Source organism: Siniperca chuatsi, linkage group LG6 (genome assembly GCF_020085105.1).
Source record: "Siniperca chuatsi isolate FFG_IHB_CAS linkage group LG6, ASM2008510v1, whole genome shotgun sequence".
NCBI classification, from domain to species: Eukaryota; Metazoa; Chordata; class Actinopteri; order Centrarchiformes; family Sinipercidae; genus Siniperca; species Siniperca chuatsi.
The window spans coordinates 24,011,038-24,030,298 of NC_058047.1; the positions used below are offsets into that span (position 1 = coordinate 24,011,038).

At 41.4% G+C, this 19,261-nt stretch overlaps 1 protein-coding gene across 7 annotated transcripts in view; it reads left to right on the forward strand.

Annotated features, from left to right (window-relative positions):
* palld (palladin, cytoskeletal associated protein) overlaps positions 1-19,261 on the forward strand; it is a 57,597-nt gene that overhangs the window by 23,643 nt on the left and 14,693 nt on the right. For 4 of the 7 annotated variants that reach the window (XM_044199752.1, XM_044199758.1, XM_044199757.1 and 1 more), the window contains 9 exons: positions 795-970; positions 1,398-1,464; positions 2,201-2,318; positions 2,466-2,528; positions 5,482-5,623; positions 5,767-5,790; positions 6,390-6,509; positions 8,062-8,542; positions 10,324-10,359. In XM_044199752.1, coding sequence (XP_044055687.1) covers positions 795-970; positions 1,398-1,464; positions 2,201-2,318; positions 2,466-2,528; positions 5,482-5,623; positions 5,767-5,790; positions 6,390-6,509; positions 8,062-8,542; positions 10,324-10,359 — 1,227 coding nt within the window. The remainder of the gene's footprint in view (positions 1-794; positions 971-1,397; positions 1,465-2,200; positions 2,319-2,465; positions 2,529-5,481; positions 5,624-5,766; positions 5,791-6,389; positions 6,510-8,061; positions 8,543-10,323; positions 10,360-19,261) is intronic. The other 3 variants (XM_044199753.1, XM_044199754.1, XM_044199756.1) reach the window with 3 other exon arrangements.

Below are 19,261 nucleotides of genomic sequence, written 5' to 3' on the forward strand. Positions count from 1 at the left end.
AGATATGGAAACTCAGACAGGCCCAGAGGGTGTGTGTGAGTGTGTGAATGAGTAGTTATTTAGGTTTGTTAGGTTGGCAGGTCTCCCTCATATTTTGCAAAGGTATATTTAAATTCAAGTATTTGTCAAGAAAAGTAATGGCCCTTGCTTGTCTGATAAGACTTTTTTGAAAGGAGACATACATTTCAGAAATGATTCCTATTGCCTGTGGTCTATAATGTAAGTTTTTGCCTTTCCTAGAATATTAATTTCTTTTGGCAATAAGTAAAATAAATACTCAGCCAAGAGAAGACAATGGTGAAATAATATGACTCAAATTGCAGACCCCTTTCTCTGTAAAGCTCTGGATCTCCACAAGTTAACAATAAATTCTATACTCTGTTAAAAAAAATTAAAAGTTGTGGCTACCAGTGTTGCTGCCTGATCTCAACAATGAAGTTGGTGAGTGTTATATCTGGTAGGATTGATGGCCAAACTACCCAGCTTGGAAAAAAGTCACAACAGTCTTTGAAGCACTGTCTACACTATGTCCTGCTAAAAGTCACAATGACTTGAATGCATAGTTGACCACAGTGACAGTTCCAAAAATAACCCCAGCAACAGAAAATGAAGATATGTATTTACAGGCAGTAGATATATATATATATATATATATATATATATATATATATATATATATATATATATATATACTATATATATATATTAAAAAATGAGTTAAAAATGTGTCACAGTTGTTCTATTTGGCATAACATGTTAAAGTAACTAAAGTTGTGATTCACCTCCTCTACCAGGTGGTTCTGTGAAGGCCGTGAGCTGCACAACTCTCCTGACATACAGATCTGGAGGGATGGTGACCTGCACACACTGGTGATTGCTGAAGCCTTTGAGGACGACACAGGACGTTACACCTGCGTGGCTTCCAACAGTCTCGGAGCAGACAATACCTCTGCTGAGGTTTACATCGAAGGTCAGATGTTTTCACATCAGGAAATTTTTTATATTTTTTACTTTTGAGGCTTTATATAGTTATACTGTACTAATGAGAAGACAGGCAGCCTCTGCTGATCTCTACATTTCAGTGTGGGCTTTCGTAGTGGCTAAATCTGCTGTAATGTTTTGCTGCACAAAGGGAATATTGCTTTATGGCACAAACAGGGCTGCTATTCTTTTAGCACAACTGAGCTCTCGGTTGAGATTTGATGTGCTAAAAGGACAGGAAGCAATGTCCTTTTTGTACAGGATTTATGAGAAATATAGTCATAATTTTGGCATACATTTAGCACATTAAAAAACAGCAGAACAATTTTCCTAGGAATCTGTTTTTTTACTGTTGAAGTGCTGGGCTGTATAATATAGGAATAACCATCACTGCTTTTGTTTTTGTCCCATTGCAGGAGCTTCGTCATCAGACTCAGAAGGAGAAGGAGCTTTGTCAAAGTCCAGATCAGGAACCATGCCTCAGTACGTGTGTTTCAGCATGACCCTTTGTGACCCAATGAACCAATGAACCTTGAACAGGTTAACTGAGCCCTGCAGCAGCTAATCAGGTCTGCTGCCTTTAACTAGGCCTTTAAAAGGCCCTTAAAGAGCCGTAACCCTGACCCAGTATTCAGGCCCCACTCTAAATAATGAGAGGTGCAGAGGGTTAATATGGTAAAAAATCACCCTGTCAGGATTGTCCCCTGTACTTATTTCCAAATGTTAAACGTTTTACCCTTTTCCTGCTTTCACTCCCTTCTTTTGTTTTCTTCCTTTTCTCTCAAATCTTTTTCTCCTGCTTCATAGGAAAAATATGAAAACATTTTATTTTTTTCAACTAAGCACTAACTTGACTGACAAAAATCTGGCATACATATGTTTATTTTCATGTAGCTCCAGATCAAGATGCATATTCAACATTTCTAAACATTTTCTGTTATTAAAATAATGCTTTTGGAGGAATGTGCACTCCATCTAACAGTACCCACGGAGTGCTTTCTAGTTCTCTAAATGTTTTTGATAATTATCTGTTGTATAAATCTGCCTCCATCTGGACTACTTCCTGATTCCCTTTCTGTTTACACACTCAAGCCAAGATCATTGATATCATCTTAATTGCTGGGGAGACAGTTTTCTTTGAGTATCATATTTTAACTAAAAGCACACAATTTACTTTCCTTTTTTGTGTGCATGCTGATTTATGTTTTCTTCATTTTAGAGTTCAGAAGAAAACTACTTCAATGTCCCTGACGATACGCTCATCGTCGCCCAAAACTGCTGAGGTCCTTCCTCATCGCTCCACGCTGGTCCAAGCCCTGTCTCAGCCCCCACAGCGGGTAAGCACCTACAGCACACAGGACAATAGAGCCACACAAGCTCATACATGTGGACATAAATGTGGAAAATTCTCTTAAATGACATGAGCAGACACCTTTCTGAATGGACTCCACCTGTTCAGAAAGTATGTTTTTATTGTCTTCTAGATGCAGAGCCCAGTGTCATCACTGTATGGTGGTGAGGTGTCAGGTCCTCCTATATTCACCAAGGTAAGTCTGCGTAAACAATATACTATACATGGTTGGATATGTAATTCCAAAGCCATGGTCATTAATATGCTAACAGGCTCCACTCTTCTTGGAAGATTTTGTAACCTGGCTGAAGGGATTTGCTGCCATTTAGCCTCAAAAGCATTAATGAGGTCGCGCACTGCTGTTGGACGATAAGACCTGACTAGCAACTGGTGTTTGAATTCATCCTAAAGGTCTGATGGGGTTGATGTCAGGGCTCTGTGCAGGACAGTCAATGTCTTTCACACCATTCTTGGAAAACCATTTCTTTATGGATTTGTTTTGGCAGACACACAGAGGCATTGGCATGAAAGTGAAGGGACCTCCTCCAAGCTGTTGCCACAGGGTTGTTAGCATACCATTGTCTAAAATATTTTGTATGCTGTAGCATGAAGATATCCCTTAATTGTTACGTTACAAACAGGGCTGGACTCACACGCACGACTCAGAGGTTGAAAGTAATTAAAGGATTTATTGAATAAAGGCAAAAAGGGTGAGGGAGTTAGCTGGGGTTTGGGATCTGGAGCAGGCAGAATGGCAGTGGAGGTAATGGCGGTGGAAATGGCGTGGCTGAGGGAAGCATGGCTTGTAAGCAGACAACGAGGAAGTGGAGGTTATGGCGGTGGAGATGGAGTGGCTGAGAGGAGCATGGCTGGCCAACTAATAACTACCATGAGGGTTGAAACAACAATATGGCGATGAGAAGCCGGGGTAGATATACTGCAGAGGATGCGCTGATTGGAGGCAGGTGTGTTGGCTGAGTGGAGTGACTGGAGGATGGGCGTCAGGTGAGGGGGAGTATTGGAGTCGAGAGCCAGTGGAGGTAGACGGGAGGAGCAGCCATGCCCACAGAGACTGGAAACACTTAGGGAATGCAGACAAACTGTCACGACCGTAACATTAATTGGAACTAAGGGACTTAGCCCAAACCATGAAAAACAGCCGCAGATACATACACACTTACATACGGTACATCATGCATACAATACATACACGCATACAGTACATACGCAGAACCTGAGTCTGCTTGTCTTCCCATAATAGCAGTATGCGGTGCTGTGGCTTTCAGCAGTGGGGGTCAGATAAAACATAAGCTTTGACGAGAGCTCCTCCTCCAGCTCAGACTCTTCAACACTCCCCCAACAGCCCCCAACTCCCTCTTCCTCAGGCTGTGGGTCTTGTGATGGCGGGACTGAGGCGGGCTGAGGCAGAGCTTCAAACAGCCCTGCCAAACCCACAAAGGTCAGGTCTTTTTCACTCTCATTCAGCCAGTCAGGCCCTAAATCATTTTCCACTTCATTTCAAAAAGACATTTGTTTTTCTTCACCCCCACCCACCTCCTTAAAAAACTGCTGAAGGCTTTAATCTCAGTGAGAGGATGTTCGCCTCTAGTGAAGTCAGCACCGTGATGTCACCCTTACAACACACCCACACACATACACACACTGTCAGACCCATGATGTATATTCCACCCCTAGTCTTCCCAAAAATATACCAATGCCAAAGACACAGTCACAGAGAGAAAGAGGCTCAGGCTCACAGGCACATTTATTAACACTGACACTGAGTGCCTCTTGTTGATGGATACCAGTCTGTGTCACTCTGGGCCTGTTAACTAGCAAGAGACAACACAGTATTGACAGTGGCTTCTCCATCAGCCCCTATGTTGATGTTTTTTTAAGTTCTGCAACACTCTAAGCTGCCATATGATGGATTGCACAGGAGTTAAATTGGCATTTGTGAGGAGGCCCTGCAATTTTGAGGTTGAGTGCACCCACAGGGGGTGGGTGGCAATTTTTACACATTTGTAGGTGAATTTTCTGTAAATATAATAGATATGAGTGTAAGTGATAATAATCAGCATATATCAGAGTCTAATCTTGGTTATCTAAACAGAATGGCAAATAGTTTCCTACTTATACTAAAAGCTAACTGCTAGCTTAAACTTAATTATTTACTAAGTAAATAATTATACACACACTTTTACAGAATTTAAAAATCTCATATAACTAATCTAATCTAATATAACTTGCACTTTCAGTTCATTATTTTCCAAATATTGATCTTGAAATACAATATTTTGAGAAAGTGAACTTGAACTTTTTTTTTTAACTGTCAGCGTTTGGTGACAGCTATTTGGACCAGAACAGATGCGCATTTCAGGCTAAAGTTGAAACAAATGGACAGAGTGAACAGTCAAATTTATGACTATTTTTGGATTACTTGATGCCCAAAACTAATGGACCAGAGAGATCCATTAAAATGCCAGTGGATGTCAGGTTCTTGGAGGAAAGCATTTTTGCATACTAACAAATGATTGTACCTGTTTTTAAAAATCATGTTAGCCAAAGGAAAAACAACAAAAAGTGATTGCCCTGAAGAGAGACTGTAAGAAATTGCCTAAAAAGTGAGTGACTGACTGTAATTTTGTTTTCAAATGCATTCTTGAGTGGACGGCTCATTGTGGAGCAAGTTGGAAGATGGTTTGAGTAGATGAGTAGAAAAAGAGGAATACTTTTTTAATATTTTGAATGGCCATCTACCATATGAGTGCCTGTCACATAATAGAGAGGTTAACTAATCTTCACAGATTCTGGGGCTTAGCACTGGCAGGATCTGGTATTTTGTACCTAAAGAGGCAGAACTTGGCTCTAGTTGTCTTTGTCTGAATTTAACCGGTGGGACAGCATCCTGGTGTACTGTAGTGAAACAGAGTGAGTGTTTATAAACGTTAGTGTCCACTGGCCTCTCAGTTCCTCAAATGGTGTTTCATGACAGTGCGTCATCTTCAGCGATCTCTGTTTCCATCTATCCCATGCTGTAATCCTGAAGCAGATTTATCCTTATCATTGTCCGTTTCAGGCTCTTCTCATTTCCTCACTCACTCCTTTTTCTCATTACCTCCCTCTTACTTTATCCCTCCTCTGTGCAGCTGCTGCAGGACGCCCAGGCATCTGAGGGCCAGGTGGTGGTTTTGGAGTGCAGGGTCCGTGGAAGCCCTCCTCTCCAGGTCAGATGGTACCGCCAGGGAGAGGAGATCCTGGACTCCCCCGATTTTCGTATTCTCCAGAAAAGTGAGACATTCTTCTTAGTGGTCATAAAGCCCATTGTAGCTGAGTGATTTTTAATTTTTAGCACTAAATCGACAACTGATACATGCTAATAACCTAAATATTTCTGTTTGTCTTCTCTTCCTTTCTACCTATAATATAATCAGAGCCTCGATCTGCAGCTGAGCCAGGTATGTTACCTCAATTCCTCCCAGGTCTATAGAAATATGACTCTATGTCAGTTACAACACTGCTTTCATGTTCTCAAATGCAGTCAGTGGTTAAAATTAGTAATGGATTATTAGCTGTGTCTGGAGACTCAAATTTAGTTTGATGGCTTTATTATCAGCTGCAGGCTTTCACTCGGTTATGACTACAGCAAATAATAATAGAAGTTAATAAGTCTGTGTCTCACAGGACACTCATCATCACATCTACTTCAGTCAGAGGGAGTCCCTGGGCAAGTCTGGGTGACCCCACCACCTGCAAACTCCAACAGATAAACACACACAAAAAAACACAGATAAACAATGACACGCACACTAATTTATGTCAGGGTGTTTCCCACCTGTGTGACTCAGGTCATTTCAGGTGTTACTTTCAGGCTGTGAGTCACTCAGACGTCCCTGAACATCTGCACTTCATTGTTTATGTATGTGTGTCTGTCTGTTCTTCATGAATAGTTACATCCATGCTTGTTTGTCTTTCCCCACTGCTCTCTGTGTGTCTGACTATGAATAGTGACTCACCAGACTAGATAACATATCCATGTCCTTTTTTTTTTTTTCAGAGGAGATCTGCACCCTGGTGATAGCTGAGGCCTTTCCAGAGGATGGTGGTCTTTTCTGCTGCACCGCGTCTAACCCGTATGGCTCCATTAACAGCACAGCCCAACTCACTGTCACTGCAGGTGCGTCTGACACAGACAGAAAGAGATGGTCAACATGTTGTCACCAGGCAGCGTCTGGGCATCAACAAACAGCAGGAACCACAGTTGAATGTTGAAGCCAATGTGGGAGTGCCATAAGATGCACTTCCTGTCTATCCTAACTGGTGTTTTGTTAAGTTGGGCCCCCCTCTTTACCTGCACCCACAGGCTCAGCACAGCCCTCCATAGCAAGTTATATTCACTTTTGTCTAAAACATCACCAGCTAACAGCATGCAAGCCAACAACAAACAGCTAACAGCATGCGAGCCAACAACAACCAGCTAACAACATGTAAAGCTAACTAGCATGGTGCTGTCACCGGCAACATGTTGCTCAACCCACTAAGCAATGACCAAACAATCATCCTCAGCTACCTCGCCTTAGACAGCAACAAATCATACACTCTACATCACAACACCCCGTTAAGCTAACTAGCATGCTGCCAGAGCCACCAAATAAACAAAACATGTTTAAGCCAGTCAATATTCACAATAACTCAGGGTCTCACTAATTAATTTCACACACTAATATGTGTTCGTGTGGCAGTTTTGAAAACTATTGTTCAATTCAGAGGATATTAAGACTTTTGGGGGCATGTTAACTAATATTTGAATTTTCAAGCTTCAATAACAGTTGATGATGTCAAGCATAAACCAACTCAGCAACCTATTGGTGATGCCCCAGACTATACATTATTGCTTTTCTACAGTTTAGGGGCATTTAACAGAACAGCCCTGCTCAAAGGATCTTTCATCAAACAAGAATAACATTATTCCACACAGAATCACTTACTTTTAACTGTATACCTTTATGGTCATTTATAATGTATATAAACAGTAGCATCAAAGGGTGAGTCTCAAGTTCAATCCCCACCATTTTTAAGCAAAACTGATTATGAATATTGTCTAAATTGTTACTCTCTTACTGAATATTGTCTAAATTGCTTCCAATGTAAGAGCAGATCTTGTTTTCAAAAGGTGGATATCAAATTGTAAAATTAAGCAAAAAGGAAATGCAGATTTTCTCATTTGCAAAATCTTTTTTTCAGAACAAATGTAATCTGGCAAATGAATCAGGGCTTGGTTACACTGATAGTCCATTAATTCCCTGGAGGTTGTGTGGTTTGGGATCAGTTATAAAAGCTACATTGTATGTCTCAACAAAATGACCATCTTTTGTTGTGTTTATTATTGTGTGGTCTGTATGGAGAGGAGTGAGAGGTGTGAGTTGATGAGCAGCTCTTTGTGAGTACAGCAGGACACAAATATTTCTGTGTGTATCCTCAGAGACAGTACAGTACAGGACTCATCGCACAGTTAAAGGAAAGGCTGAATAAACAGGAATTGCATCAGCCTGACTGGACGCAGCTGCTACTTTAGATCAGATCAGCTGTGACTGTACAGTCTTGTGTGTGTGTGTGTGTGTGTGTGTGTGTGTGTGTAATCTGCATCTACTGAGGTATGTGGTGGCCAGAAGAAAAACTAAACATTAAAGTCCAACATTTTCCACTTTTCTCTTGTTTGTTTCTTTCAGCAGCTGAGGACTCATCCAGTAATGGCATGTCTGGTGATAGCTCAGGGTTTGAGGATGCGGCAGCCTTCCCCCCTCCTCCCCCACCCACAGAAATCAGCCTCCTACAGCTGCCACCCAGGACGCTGCCTCAGCCCTGCACTGAGGCTTTCCATATCAAGGAGCTTGAGATCTGGCCCAGTGTGTCATCCCTGCCTCCAGTACAAATGGGCTCAGAGGTGGAGGACAAAGATAAGGGAAAGGGGTCTATACAGAATGGCCGACCCCCAAATCCACCATCCCCACCAAGCCCACCTAAAGCGACCACACCACCACCCCCACCTCCACCTCCACCTTTGCCACAGTCAGACCCTATGACAGTTGTCCCTTTCATGGCCCAAAGTCCAGCCCAGGTGGCACCAGACTCACCTCCATCCCCAGGCAAGCTGTCTCCAACCCCTGGGAAGGACGGTCCTCCATTGCCTACCAAGCCTAAACCAAAGCTGTGAGTACCTGTTGTATCCCCATGTGTCTGTACCCTGGGGGCAGGCTAGTCACCAGGGAGGGCTGGTGGGAGGGAGACAGACTGGGAGGCCTGTCTGAGGTCTGGTGGCAATGATAGTGTCTCAGCTTTGTGAAAGGGTTAAAGGGGAATCCCAGGCCTTTTTCGAACAAAAGCATTCCCCTGCCTTTATGTCGGTGTCAATGTGGCATCATGTTTGCCAGGGTGAGTCCGCCAGCTGCTGCCTGTCTGTGGCTGTAAACAGATCTGTGTGGCTTTGCTGGATGGCTCCTATTGTTTATGTCTGACCTCGGACTGCATGCCCAGCCCAGGACAGAGCCGTTGTGTTTTTTTCCTGAGCACCTTTCTGTGAGGTCTATAGGGATCAGGTAGGATGTCAGTGTTATTAGAAGAGAGTTGGGCATTGAATGGCTTTATATTAAATGGTCCTGTGTTTTGAGATATCTGCCGTGGACAAGCCTCTTGCGCATGGATTTTTATCTCACTTGCTGATGCAGTTCTTTTTCATTAAAGCATTTTTTGCCTTAATATAAAGCATACAGAGAGCGCTGACAAGAAATAAGGAGAGAGAAAGAAAGACTTGAATCAGGGACATTGTGATTACATGGTTAGCATATTCCTCACTGATGCATTTCTGATGATAATTGACTGCAGACCACACACAATTGTAGTGTGTTCCTGCACTCTATTGGTTGGTTGGAGATATTTCTTTTCTTCTGAGATGACAATGTCGGTTGATTGGTCTGTCCACCATTTTGGTCCAGACAGAAATATCTTTAATTAGATGGATGGTCATTAAATTTTGTACAGACATTCATAATTCCCACAGGATGAATCCTACTTACTTTGGTGATCCCCTGACTTTTCCTCTAGCGCCACCATGAAGTTGACATTTGTGGGTAAGAGCAAAATACCTTAAAAAAATATCAGTTGGTTTGCCATGGATGAAGTGTAATAACTATGGTGATCCCCTGACATTTTCTCTAGTGCGACAAGCAGGTCGAAATTGGACTGATTGATTGGCACCAATCTTTGTACAAACATTCATTGTTCCCAGATGATGAATCCTAATGACTTAGGTGATCCCCTGAATTTTCATGATTGCAATAAAATGTGGTGCAGACATTCATAGTCCCCAGATTAGGTATTGTAAAAGCTTTGATCCCCTGACCTTTCATCTAGTACCATCATCAGGTCAGTAGTTCTGCTTAACTAAAGACATTCCTGTCAGCCTCAGCTTTACGTTGTGTTTGGTGCTAATTAGCAAATATTAGCATGCTAACCTGCTAAGCTAAAATGGTATACATTATACCTGCTAAATATCAAGATGCTAGCATTGCTGATGTTAGCATTTAGCTCAAAGCACCACTGTGCCTAAGTACAACCTCACAGAGCCACTAGCCTCTTAGTCTTGTTTTTGCTCTTCTTTTATTTTGCACTCTTAATATTTTCCCTTATCGTTTGGCAAAACTTACTTAAATAGGGATTTTTTTCCCTAGAGGTTTCTAAGATTATAATATGTTGACTGTCACAGTATTGAACAATGTGCGCAGTATAGCCCATCAAAAGCAGACGGTTAACAGTGTTGCAGTGGGTTATGACAGGCTGCATTTCGACTAGAGTTTGGTTACAGTACAGTAAAGCTTTGTTCTTGCATTGCACAGTCAATTTCCACTGCATGTGTACTGGATTTGATTCCTGCTTATGGATGCTACGATATATGTTGACATAAATGTCATGACTTGTTAATTCTGTGCTTCCAGAGCTGAGAATATAGAGGAGGAGACAGAAAATTACAGGTAAATATTTGGTTGTGAGGGTGATGCTCTGTATGTGATTTGAGTGGCGCCACATGTAGCCTCATTAATCAAGCTATCATGGAAGCAAACACAGACACAACTGCAGAAATGATTTTAAGGCACATCCCATTTCTGAATCATTTTACACTGTAGGATGATAAATCAGAGGCAGCAGTTGGACAAGAACTGAGAGCAATCAGCTGATCATTTATAATTGACATACTATACATTAATTTTGCATGTTGGTGCATACCCTGGATGATCAGATCTGGTGTGATTACAGAGGAACTGCCTACATGAAATGTAATTTCCTGTCATCCAGTTTTTATATAGAGCCAATTAGCCTTTGAGATTTTAGTTTTGCTATTTTACTTTTTATTTATTGTACTACTGAAAATGTCACAATAATAGTGTAATATTACATTTCAAATCTTACATATGGGAAGATATGACCAATTTTTGATAAATAAGTTTTCTTTTGTGGCATGCAAAAATATAGTTAATGAGATTGATCTTAGCGATACTGTACTGGAAAATAAATGGACGTTTGTCTCTAGATCAGACTTCTATACTTGATGAATAAGGCAGTAAAGCTGCTTCTCTCAGAGTTTATCCACAATAACAACACGGAAACGCTGCTAAAAACAATCAGCTCCCAACTGTGAAGCAACTAGAAACCATAAGCCATCCCCCTCCTGCCCTCTCCCCTTTAAATTATGTAATTACACAGTAAAAACAGCAGCCCTGCCATTAACCAAAGGTCACGTTTCTGCCAGACTGCACTCTGTTTCCTTAGGTAACATATAGGAACAGACACTGACCACTCTCACCCTAAAACCCCAGACCTTATCATTGACTTCATTGTATCCTGTTTGTCGTGTGGCACATCCCGTACAGACTGATATATTGTTTCTTCTCTGTGAGCCACATGCTGCTATGAAACATCAGCAGAGCACAGCAAAGCCTGCAGCCATTGAAAATGTTCCTGGTTTGTTACTTTAATTGCTTTTTTTTTTTTTACATTTTACAGGAGTTCTTTTTAATAAGCACCATGACTTTCTAACAAACCACTTTGTTGAAATGCTATAAATTCAATAGACAGAGTGGAAACTATGAGCCTTATGTTGTGTATTTTTAAAATAAGGCAATATCATGAAATATCCTAATTGTTTTACTTCATTTACATAAAGGCAGTGGGGATCAGTATGGATAGAGTTTTATTATCTGAGTGTGCAGTTCACCTAGCTTAAGACATGAGTGTCTAGACTATACTTAATGAGAATTATTTCTAAAGTCTAAAGTTGTCTGGATTTCTGAACATTTAAGCTTTTACTCACAAGTAAATGTTACTCATATGCAGATATCCCTAAAAGTTATTCTGGGTTTTCACAGCATGCGTTATTATTGATAAAGGGACAGCTGCATTAAATAACATTACAATTGTAACACCAGTGTTGGAGAGATGTGTTCATGTTCACAAATCTAGAATAAATAGTTCTAAATCATAGGAATAACATACTGGGAGCCTGTGTAAGGGATGATTTTTGCTTCAATAACACGGAGCTGATGAGATGGAGGAAGTCGTTGTGTGACTTGTTAGGCAGGAGGGACTGCAGGAGACCTGAGCTGTGAAAACAGACCTGCTGTTTTTTCTGTGTTGAAGGAAGAGAGAGCAGGGTTGGTAGGTTTGATGCCCGGCGTTGATGTCAGACGTCAGGATAAGAATCAAAGGAAATTCTCAGGGCAGAGGCTCAGATTGGCCAGTTGGATCTGAACCAACCCCCAGGTTTGGAGAGAAAGCCGAGTTTTACCACATGGTGAAGAATAGATAGATTGCAAATTGGCAGCACTTTCTCCTCTGGAATTCATCTTATTTTAGCAGCATTTTGTAAAATAATTCTACACAAATAATATTTGGTTACTTGCTTTAGTTGGTGAATTTGATGGGGGTGTTATTTTCAGGCTACTGTAAGCAGGATATAATTAACAAGGCATGTTTTTGTTGCCCTCTCATAAACTGCTCCAAGGATTAAGCATAAAAAGCAAAAATATTTTGCTAAAATTACCAGTTGCTTTAAGCATGTATGTGTTATGTAAGGCAACTAAAAGTTATCTTGCAAATTGATTGCGTGAGAAGGTCTGGAAGATAAAGTGGGCTTCCTGCAGAAGAGTCTTAATAAAGACCTGAAAGGATTTAAGGCTACTGTATAGCTATAAAACATATTATGAGAGGATACTATGAGACAAGCCATAATTTAGCTGTATGAGACTATGCATCTCAACATAAGGTCATTGCCATGTTGGCCAGAGTTATGGTCTCTCCTGATTCAACAACACAACTTCCCTCCGTTCAGGGCTCTCCAGGGTTCAACTGTACACACGTGACCGTCTGTAAAGCCACTTCATGATAGACTGATAACACCTGGAGCTTGTAAATCTGTGTCTGTGTGTGTGTGCACTCATGCACATGCATGCACATGTTTGTGAGTGTGTGTTGATGGATGAGGTGTAAGTGCTGCTGGTGACCAGTGTCAGCTTTTCTATATCGATAAAGGTACATGTTTGCCTAGTGTGACATTTCACAAAAACGTTTTGCGTTTCTTCCTTGCTAGTGCAAGAGGAAAACACGTGCATGTGGTTGTGTGTTTTCACATTTTTTATATCCAGATTTTTGTATGGTAGCTTTGCTGTTGAATAAATGCTTTCCTTGTGTTGCTAAGTCACCTATATACCTTCAGGTTGTTGGATAAGTCCACATATGATGCAGCAAGGCATGATAGTGAGCAGCCCTTTCAATAAACCACTTCACTAGGACTGAGAAACAAGACCACAAGACAAAGGAGGAGACAGATAAAAGTGTCAAACCAGTGCAACATGTTGAAGGTGTGACCACCATGATATTGACCGTGATAATAGGGGCAAAGCATTATATTATAGGTTGGGATAATGTCTGTGTGGGCGTCACACACCAAGCACAAGTAGCAGAGGCAACAATTATCCTCAAACCATTCCACAGTTTAATCTCTCTTTCATAAGACCAGGAATCAACTCTGACAGTCCAAATTGCTCTCTTGCACGGATTTCATTCCACAAAGCGCTTTTTATGTGTCAGTTGAACACTTACTAGCAACGTGTCTGTAGATTATTTTTTTTATGCAGCTCCACAGTATGTTCATTTTTACTCAGTATGCCAAGATTACAGATGATAAAAAACAGGCACACATCAGCACTCAACAGGACCTCAATTTAACCTTTTCTCACTACACTGATTTCATGTTTTTGCAAATGCTCTAGAATGATTCAAAGTTTTTTGCTGTTCATTTGTTAAAGAGATGCCGTAATAAATACTGATTGACTGGGTAATCGACGTAGGTTGGTAGCGTAAAGCCAGATGGTGAAAAAGGAGAGAGAGAGAGAGAGAGAGTTGTGTATGTGAATTTAAACAAACCAAAGACTTACTGTACATACAGTAAGCAGTGCCTACACTTTATTATAAAGAGTTTTGAACTGATATTTTAAGTGCAGCTAAAGCAAAGGTAGCCTGGGGAAGGAGAGTGGAGGTCTACCTACATCTGCTTGTGTCAAGGGAGGAGGTGGAAATTGTACAGCAGACAGTGTGCAACAATTAGCTTTCTAGTGTTATAGATCAGAGGTTACTGTCATATGCAAAAATATTGTCAGACCTTATTAGCATGACCCAACACACAGTACTCCGGCACTTGTGTGTGTGTGTTGCCACACACACAAGTGCCGGAAGTTATTGCTGTAATCATTATTATGATACTAATAAGAATAATTTTTCTGATATTGATATATGTATCATAGTATATAATATGAAATGATCTAATTGATGTTCAATGCAATTAACTGTGTTCCACTGTTATATATTAGATCAGATGAAAATCATGTTTTTAGTACAATTTGCTTGGGATTATTAATTCATGATATTCAACTTTTTGTGAATTGTGTGATGATATGATCATATCATCACACAATTCCACCAAAAGTCTACATGCCGTAACATTATATTATTGCACAGCCTTAACTCACACAAACACAGAGTCCCAAACACACAGGAGCTTAGAACAACAGTGTGTACTGACACCATGTGTATCATTTAAAACTTTAATGTTTCCAGTCTCTGCATACTTACATGCTACAATGATAAAGATGAGGAATGGCCTAATCCACTTTAATGTGGCCTGTATTGCATACAGCTTGACTTTATATCTTTCAATCCCTGTCTGCTGACATAATTGCCATACCACTGAGATTAAATGATTTCTGCAGTAACTCCAAACCTCTTTAACCCCAGTGAGGCTGTTGTCAGGGGAACAACATGCAAACTGAAGGCAACAAACTGCTCTTTGCCAACAGCCCTCATCAGTCTCCCACTGTCACACACAAGGAACTTGTGCTTACAGTGTGAAGCCGCAGCAGGTGATTGGTTGTTGCTGTCTGTCTTAATATCAGACTAGTAGTAGGATTTTTCAGGCTTGTGGTGTTAAATTTAAAGCAGGATCTATATTCTTTCTGTGTTGCATTGCTGAGCAAGGAGCTCTGGCTGCCAGGATTTGTCGCATATCTGCGCTGTGACTCAGAGCTTCCTCTCAGCAGTGTGTTTGTGTTTACGAGGTGCAAGTCATGAACTCTCTAATGAAGTATTAACAATCACTTTCTTGTCGAGGTGTTGCTTGTGGTTTTCATGAAAAGTGGGAAACATGCATGTTAAAGAACCACATATGGTACTGGCTACACACTGAGAACTTTGCTTGTGGTTCATCATCATCAAACGTCTAATTAAAAATGGAAGTAAAACACTGACTGTGGATCAGTTCCCTAATGGATACCTTCGCTTCAGTGAATGCAGTCCAAAGAGGTTTTTGATTACCAGCAAATGGAAAAAAGGCAGAAACAAAAAGTTAGTTGTCATCAGGGAGAGAAAGAGCTTGTGCAACAGAATAAAAAGCAAAATGAAGTCAACAGAGACACAAGAGAGCAGGAAAAGCAAATAATTTCACATCAACCCTCAGAGTCAGAGATGGGCAGTCCTTAAAAGGACATGGGAGACACAGGATTGGCTGAGACACCAGACCAACTAACCACTGGATTGGTCAGTTGGGCTAGAATGACCTGCATGGAATGGAGAAACTTTCCTAATAAGGAAGAGAGTTGTCGGAGCTGACCTTCCACAACACAGACACAGGGCTGGAAGAAAGAGGGGTGAGCAGAGGGAAAAGGGAGCGATGAAAAGACACACAGAGGGGAGCAAGAGACCAGGCTGTGTGCTTGGGAGTTGACAGCATGGAAACTAACAGGCCTCAGTGATCCCCTCATAGAAAGCAGGCTGTGTTTCCCAAGAAAGAACACCCTGGTATGTTAAACACTGAGAAACACTCAGATAAATACACATTACCATACACACACACACTCAGAGAATCACATTGTTTCCGGATGAGGTCAATCAACCTCTGATTAGATCCTGACCCTGGCTGTTGGTGCAAGCGGTGTGTGGGGCTGCGTGTGTGGTATAGACTTGATCTCCCTTTAGACACACTTCCAGTCAGACCAACACACCACTTCCACTTGTGGACGTTGATTAGAGGGTGTAACAATGTATACATACTCAAATCTCATGACACTGCTGTCACCAAGAACCGACTTTGAGTGCACAGAAGATTCACTCTGACTCGCCTCTAAGTGTCAATGAGTCAACACACAGGGAATGACTCGCACCTCTAGAGAGAGGAAGACCCTGTCCCAATGGCTCTCTGACCTTTCCCCAATATACAGACACAATTACATACACACTAACCATTACACACAACAGCCCACTGGACCAGATCCCTGACCTCCCGCCTTCCATCAACACGCTGTGACTCATCAGCAGCCTGGAAAACGCACACCGACTCTAAAATTAGAGGCATTACACACAAAAATAGAAATGATACATTCCCAAAAAGGTTTTGTTTCATCCCACAGAAATGAAGGAGAAAATTCTTTTATTGTGAAACTGAATATTTGGGAACATATTTCAGTGAATGAAACCAGATCTATGTGGTTGTGACGGGAGTGTTTGCACACACAGTTGTCTCCATTACTCAAATTGTTCCAAAGGTCCAATTCAGTACGTGTTACATGAAACTATTATGTTCCATATGCTCGGCATGTAGATAATAGTCACTGTGCTCTGTCTACATGTGAAAGGTAGATAATGTTTCTACGTGGCTATAAAGAGAACACAGAATATGGATTTAATTTCCAGAAAGGGCGTTGTTTCAAATGTTACCTTACAATGGACACATTTAAATTGTGTCACCTGAAACTGAGAGAATTGTTCCGATGATTAATTTCTTAAATCTATCTTCCATTCTCTCTCCTAAATCATCCTGTCTCTCTAGTCTTTAGTCATTTAGGAAACAATATAAATTTGGACACAAAAAGGCGAGTAAAAGCAATTAGATATAGGTGTCTCTCTCATTTCTCGCTTTTCTTATGGACGTTTTCTTTATCTATGACTCCGAAAGCTGTTGTTATTTTTGTTTCCTGGCTCCCAAAGGGAAGTTCCTCAGTCAGGAGCCCGCAGTACAAAATGAGCTTTTATTCTGAAAGGGGTTGGTCTCAGGCAGGCTGGGAGCTTTTATCTTGAAGAGTAGGAGCTCACAGACGGGACTGACTCATGCAGAGAGAGCGAGAGAGAGTGACTGCGTCTGCGTCTGCGTCTGTCACTGTCTGGCTGCTCAGCGCTCTATATATGCTCCTCATACCTGGCAGGGCAGCACTGCAAGTGTAGTTCACTCTCCTGCAGGGAAATATCAGAGCTGCAACACACCAAGACACTGAAGGTAAACCTTTCTTTTTGTGTAGACTGACAACTCATTTAAATTAAGCAAACTTCAGCGGGACTAATAGAATGATGAGGAAATGGATAAAAGATAAACTTAATGATGCTTTTCTTCAACTTTTAACCTTTTAGCTCTCAGAGAGGAAACTTTTTGAAAATGTTATTATTGCCTTTAGGGTTCTTTGGGTTATTTATTGATTTTATTGATTTATTGAGTTGATTGATTTTAATTCAAAAGGCACTGGAGCCAAAAACTTTGTTATTAAATTTGAATTAGGGAGTAAAGGAACAAAGAGAAGACGTGAGGTAAAGTGAGGGCTATTTTTTTCATGTTTTCCTGGACTACCAGCTCGGCATGTTAATGTTTAAATCATATGTTTTCAGAATGGGTGTGTGGTTTTCTGGCAGCACAGACAGACTGAGTGTGATACCCATTCATTTGCTGGAGGCTCTGGAAAGGTAGTGAGTTCATTGCTTTAGAGAGAATGCGAAGAAGAGTGGCATCACTGTGAGTGACTTTAATAAAGATAAGTCAGTAGTTTTCTTTCTAGCGTTGCATCTGTAATGCAGACCGACTGTGTTTATGTGGCGAGGTTCATTTGTTTGCAGAGCTCCTCAGTGGAGTCAGATGGATTAGTTAACACAATAGAGTCTGTTAGGGTAGAAAGCTTGTGTCTTACTTGGCTCTGACTCTTTCACTGACTGATTTCGTCTCTGCCACTCTTCACTTTCTGCCTCTCTTTCTCCTTCTGGCTCTTCCTTCCCCGTCCTCCTCCTCTCCCTCCACTCCTGCTGCTAATCCCATTTGATGGCAATGTCTTTCCCACTCCAATCCAGAGAAGAATGTCTTCAGCTGTCTTGCTATAGAGAAAGAAAAAACACTCCCCGTCTCACTTGGACAGAAAGAGCGAAAGGCGGAGGAGTAAGGAGAAGAGGGAGGGAGGGATGGAGATATATAGAGAGAAGGAGGTCTCGCTGATTGAAGAGAGCCCTCTTCATCTACACTTGGATATGAAATACGAGCCCCGATAGAGAGCAACAGGGGAAATAATAGAAGAAGAAAGAAAGTAGGGCAGGGAGAAAGTGGGTGAACGGAGCAGCCGTGAGCTGTTAGTGTGGCTGGAATAAGAAAAACGCTCTGTGCTACGTTTTAAAGAGAGGGGGGAAAGGAAAACAGTATGGTTCTGTTTTATGTGGTGTGTGTGCAATTAGAGCCAAAGAGAACAGGGAGGAGGGGAGGGGAAGGGGGCTGGGGTACCCAGGGAGGAGAGGGGTTGAAAATAAGTTAAGGACAAAGGCTGAGAGAGAACATGTCAGCTGACAGGGAAGAAGTGAATGAATGGAAGCTGCAGAAGGAGAATAATAAAACAGTTTTTCGTATTAGTAAAATACTGAATATTGTGTGTTCCCAGCAGCAGCAGTCTGGTTTTTAGGGGTCAGACAGCTTGTGAGATTATACTGAAATGTTCTTGGAAACTTGGAGTGGCTCCTTTGCTAGTCTGCTTTTCTCTTGTGAGAGTAGAGGGAGGCAGACATAGAAAGGAGGTGGGAGGGAGTGAGCCAGGAGAATGATGTGTGAGTGTGAGAGAGTGAGGAGCAAATAAAGACCCAGAGTGCATGAGGATTTTATATTTGTACAATTTGAATGGTTTTGTATGGCTTTTCTATGTAACCTTTATTATAGTTCAAATCTGACGCAACAAAAGTCTCACACTTCTCAGTAAATGTTTAGAAATTCCCAACATGACACATTTCCAGTCAGATGACACAAAAACCATTTCTTCATATCGATCAGGCCTAAGTCAGAAGTAACTAAATCCAGCAGTTTAAACAGACAGCCAGTATTACTCATATTCTGTCAGTCTGAGACTGACGTTCTATTCTTGCTTGGGGGCATCAGACAAGTTCATATTGACGCACTGTAGCGATGATGCAATTCTCGGTGCTGAATACAAATGAGGAAACCATGAACCAGGTGTGTGCAGGAGCAGCAAAACAACACACACCTCGTTTTTGGTGACTAGAAAGGTGCGTAAGTCTTCCAGCTTTGGTGATTTA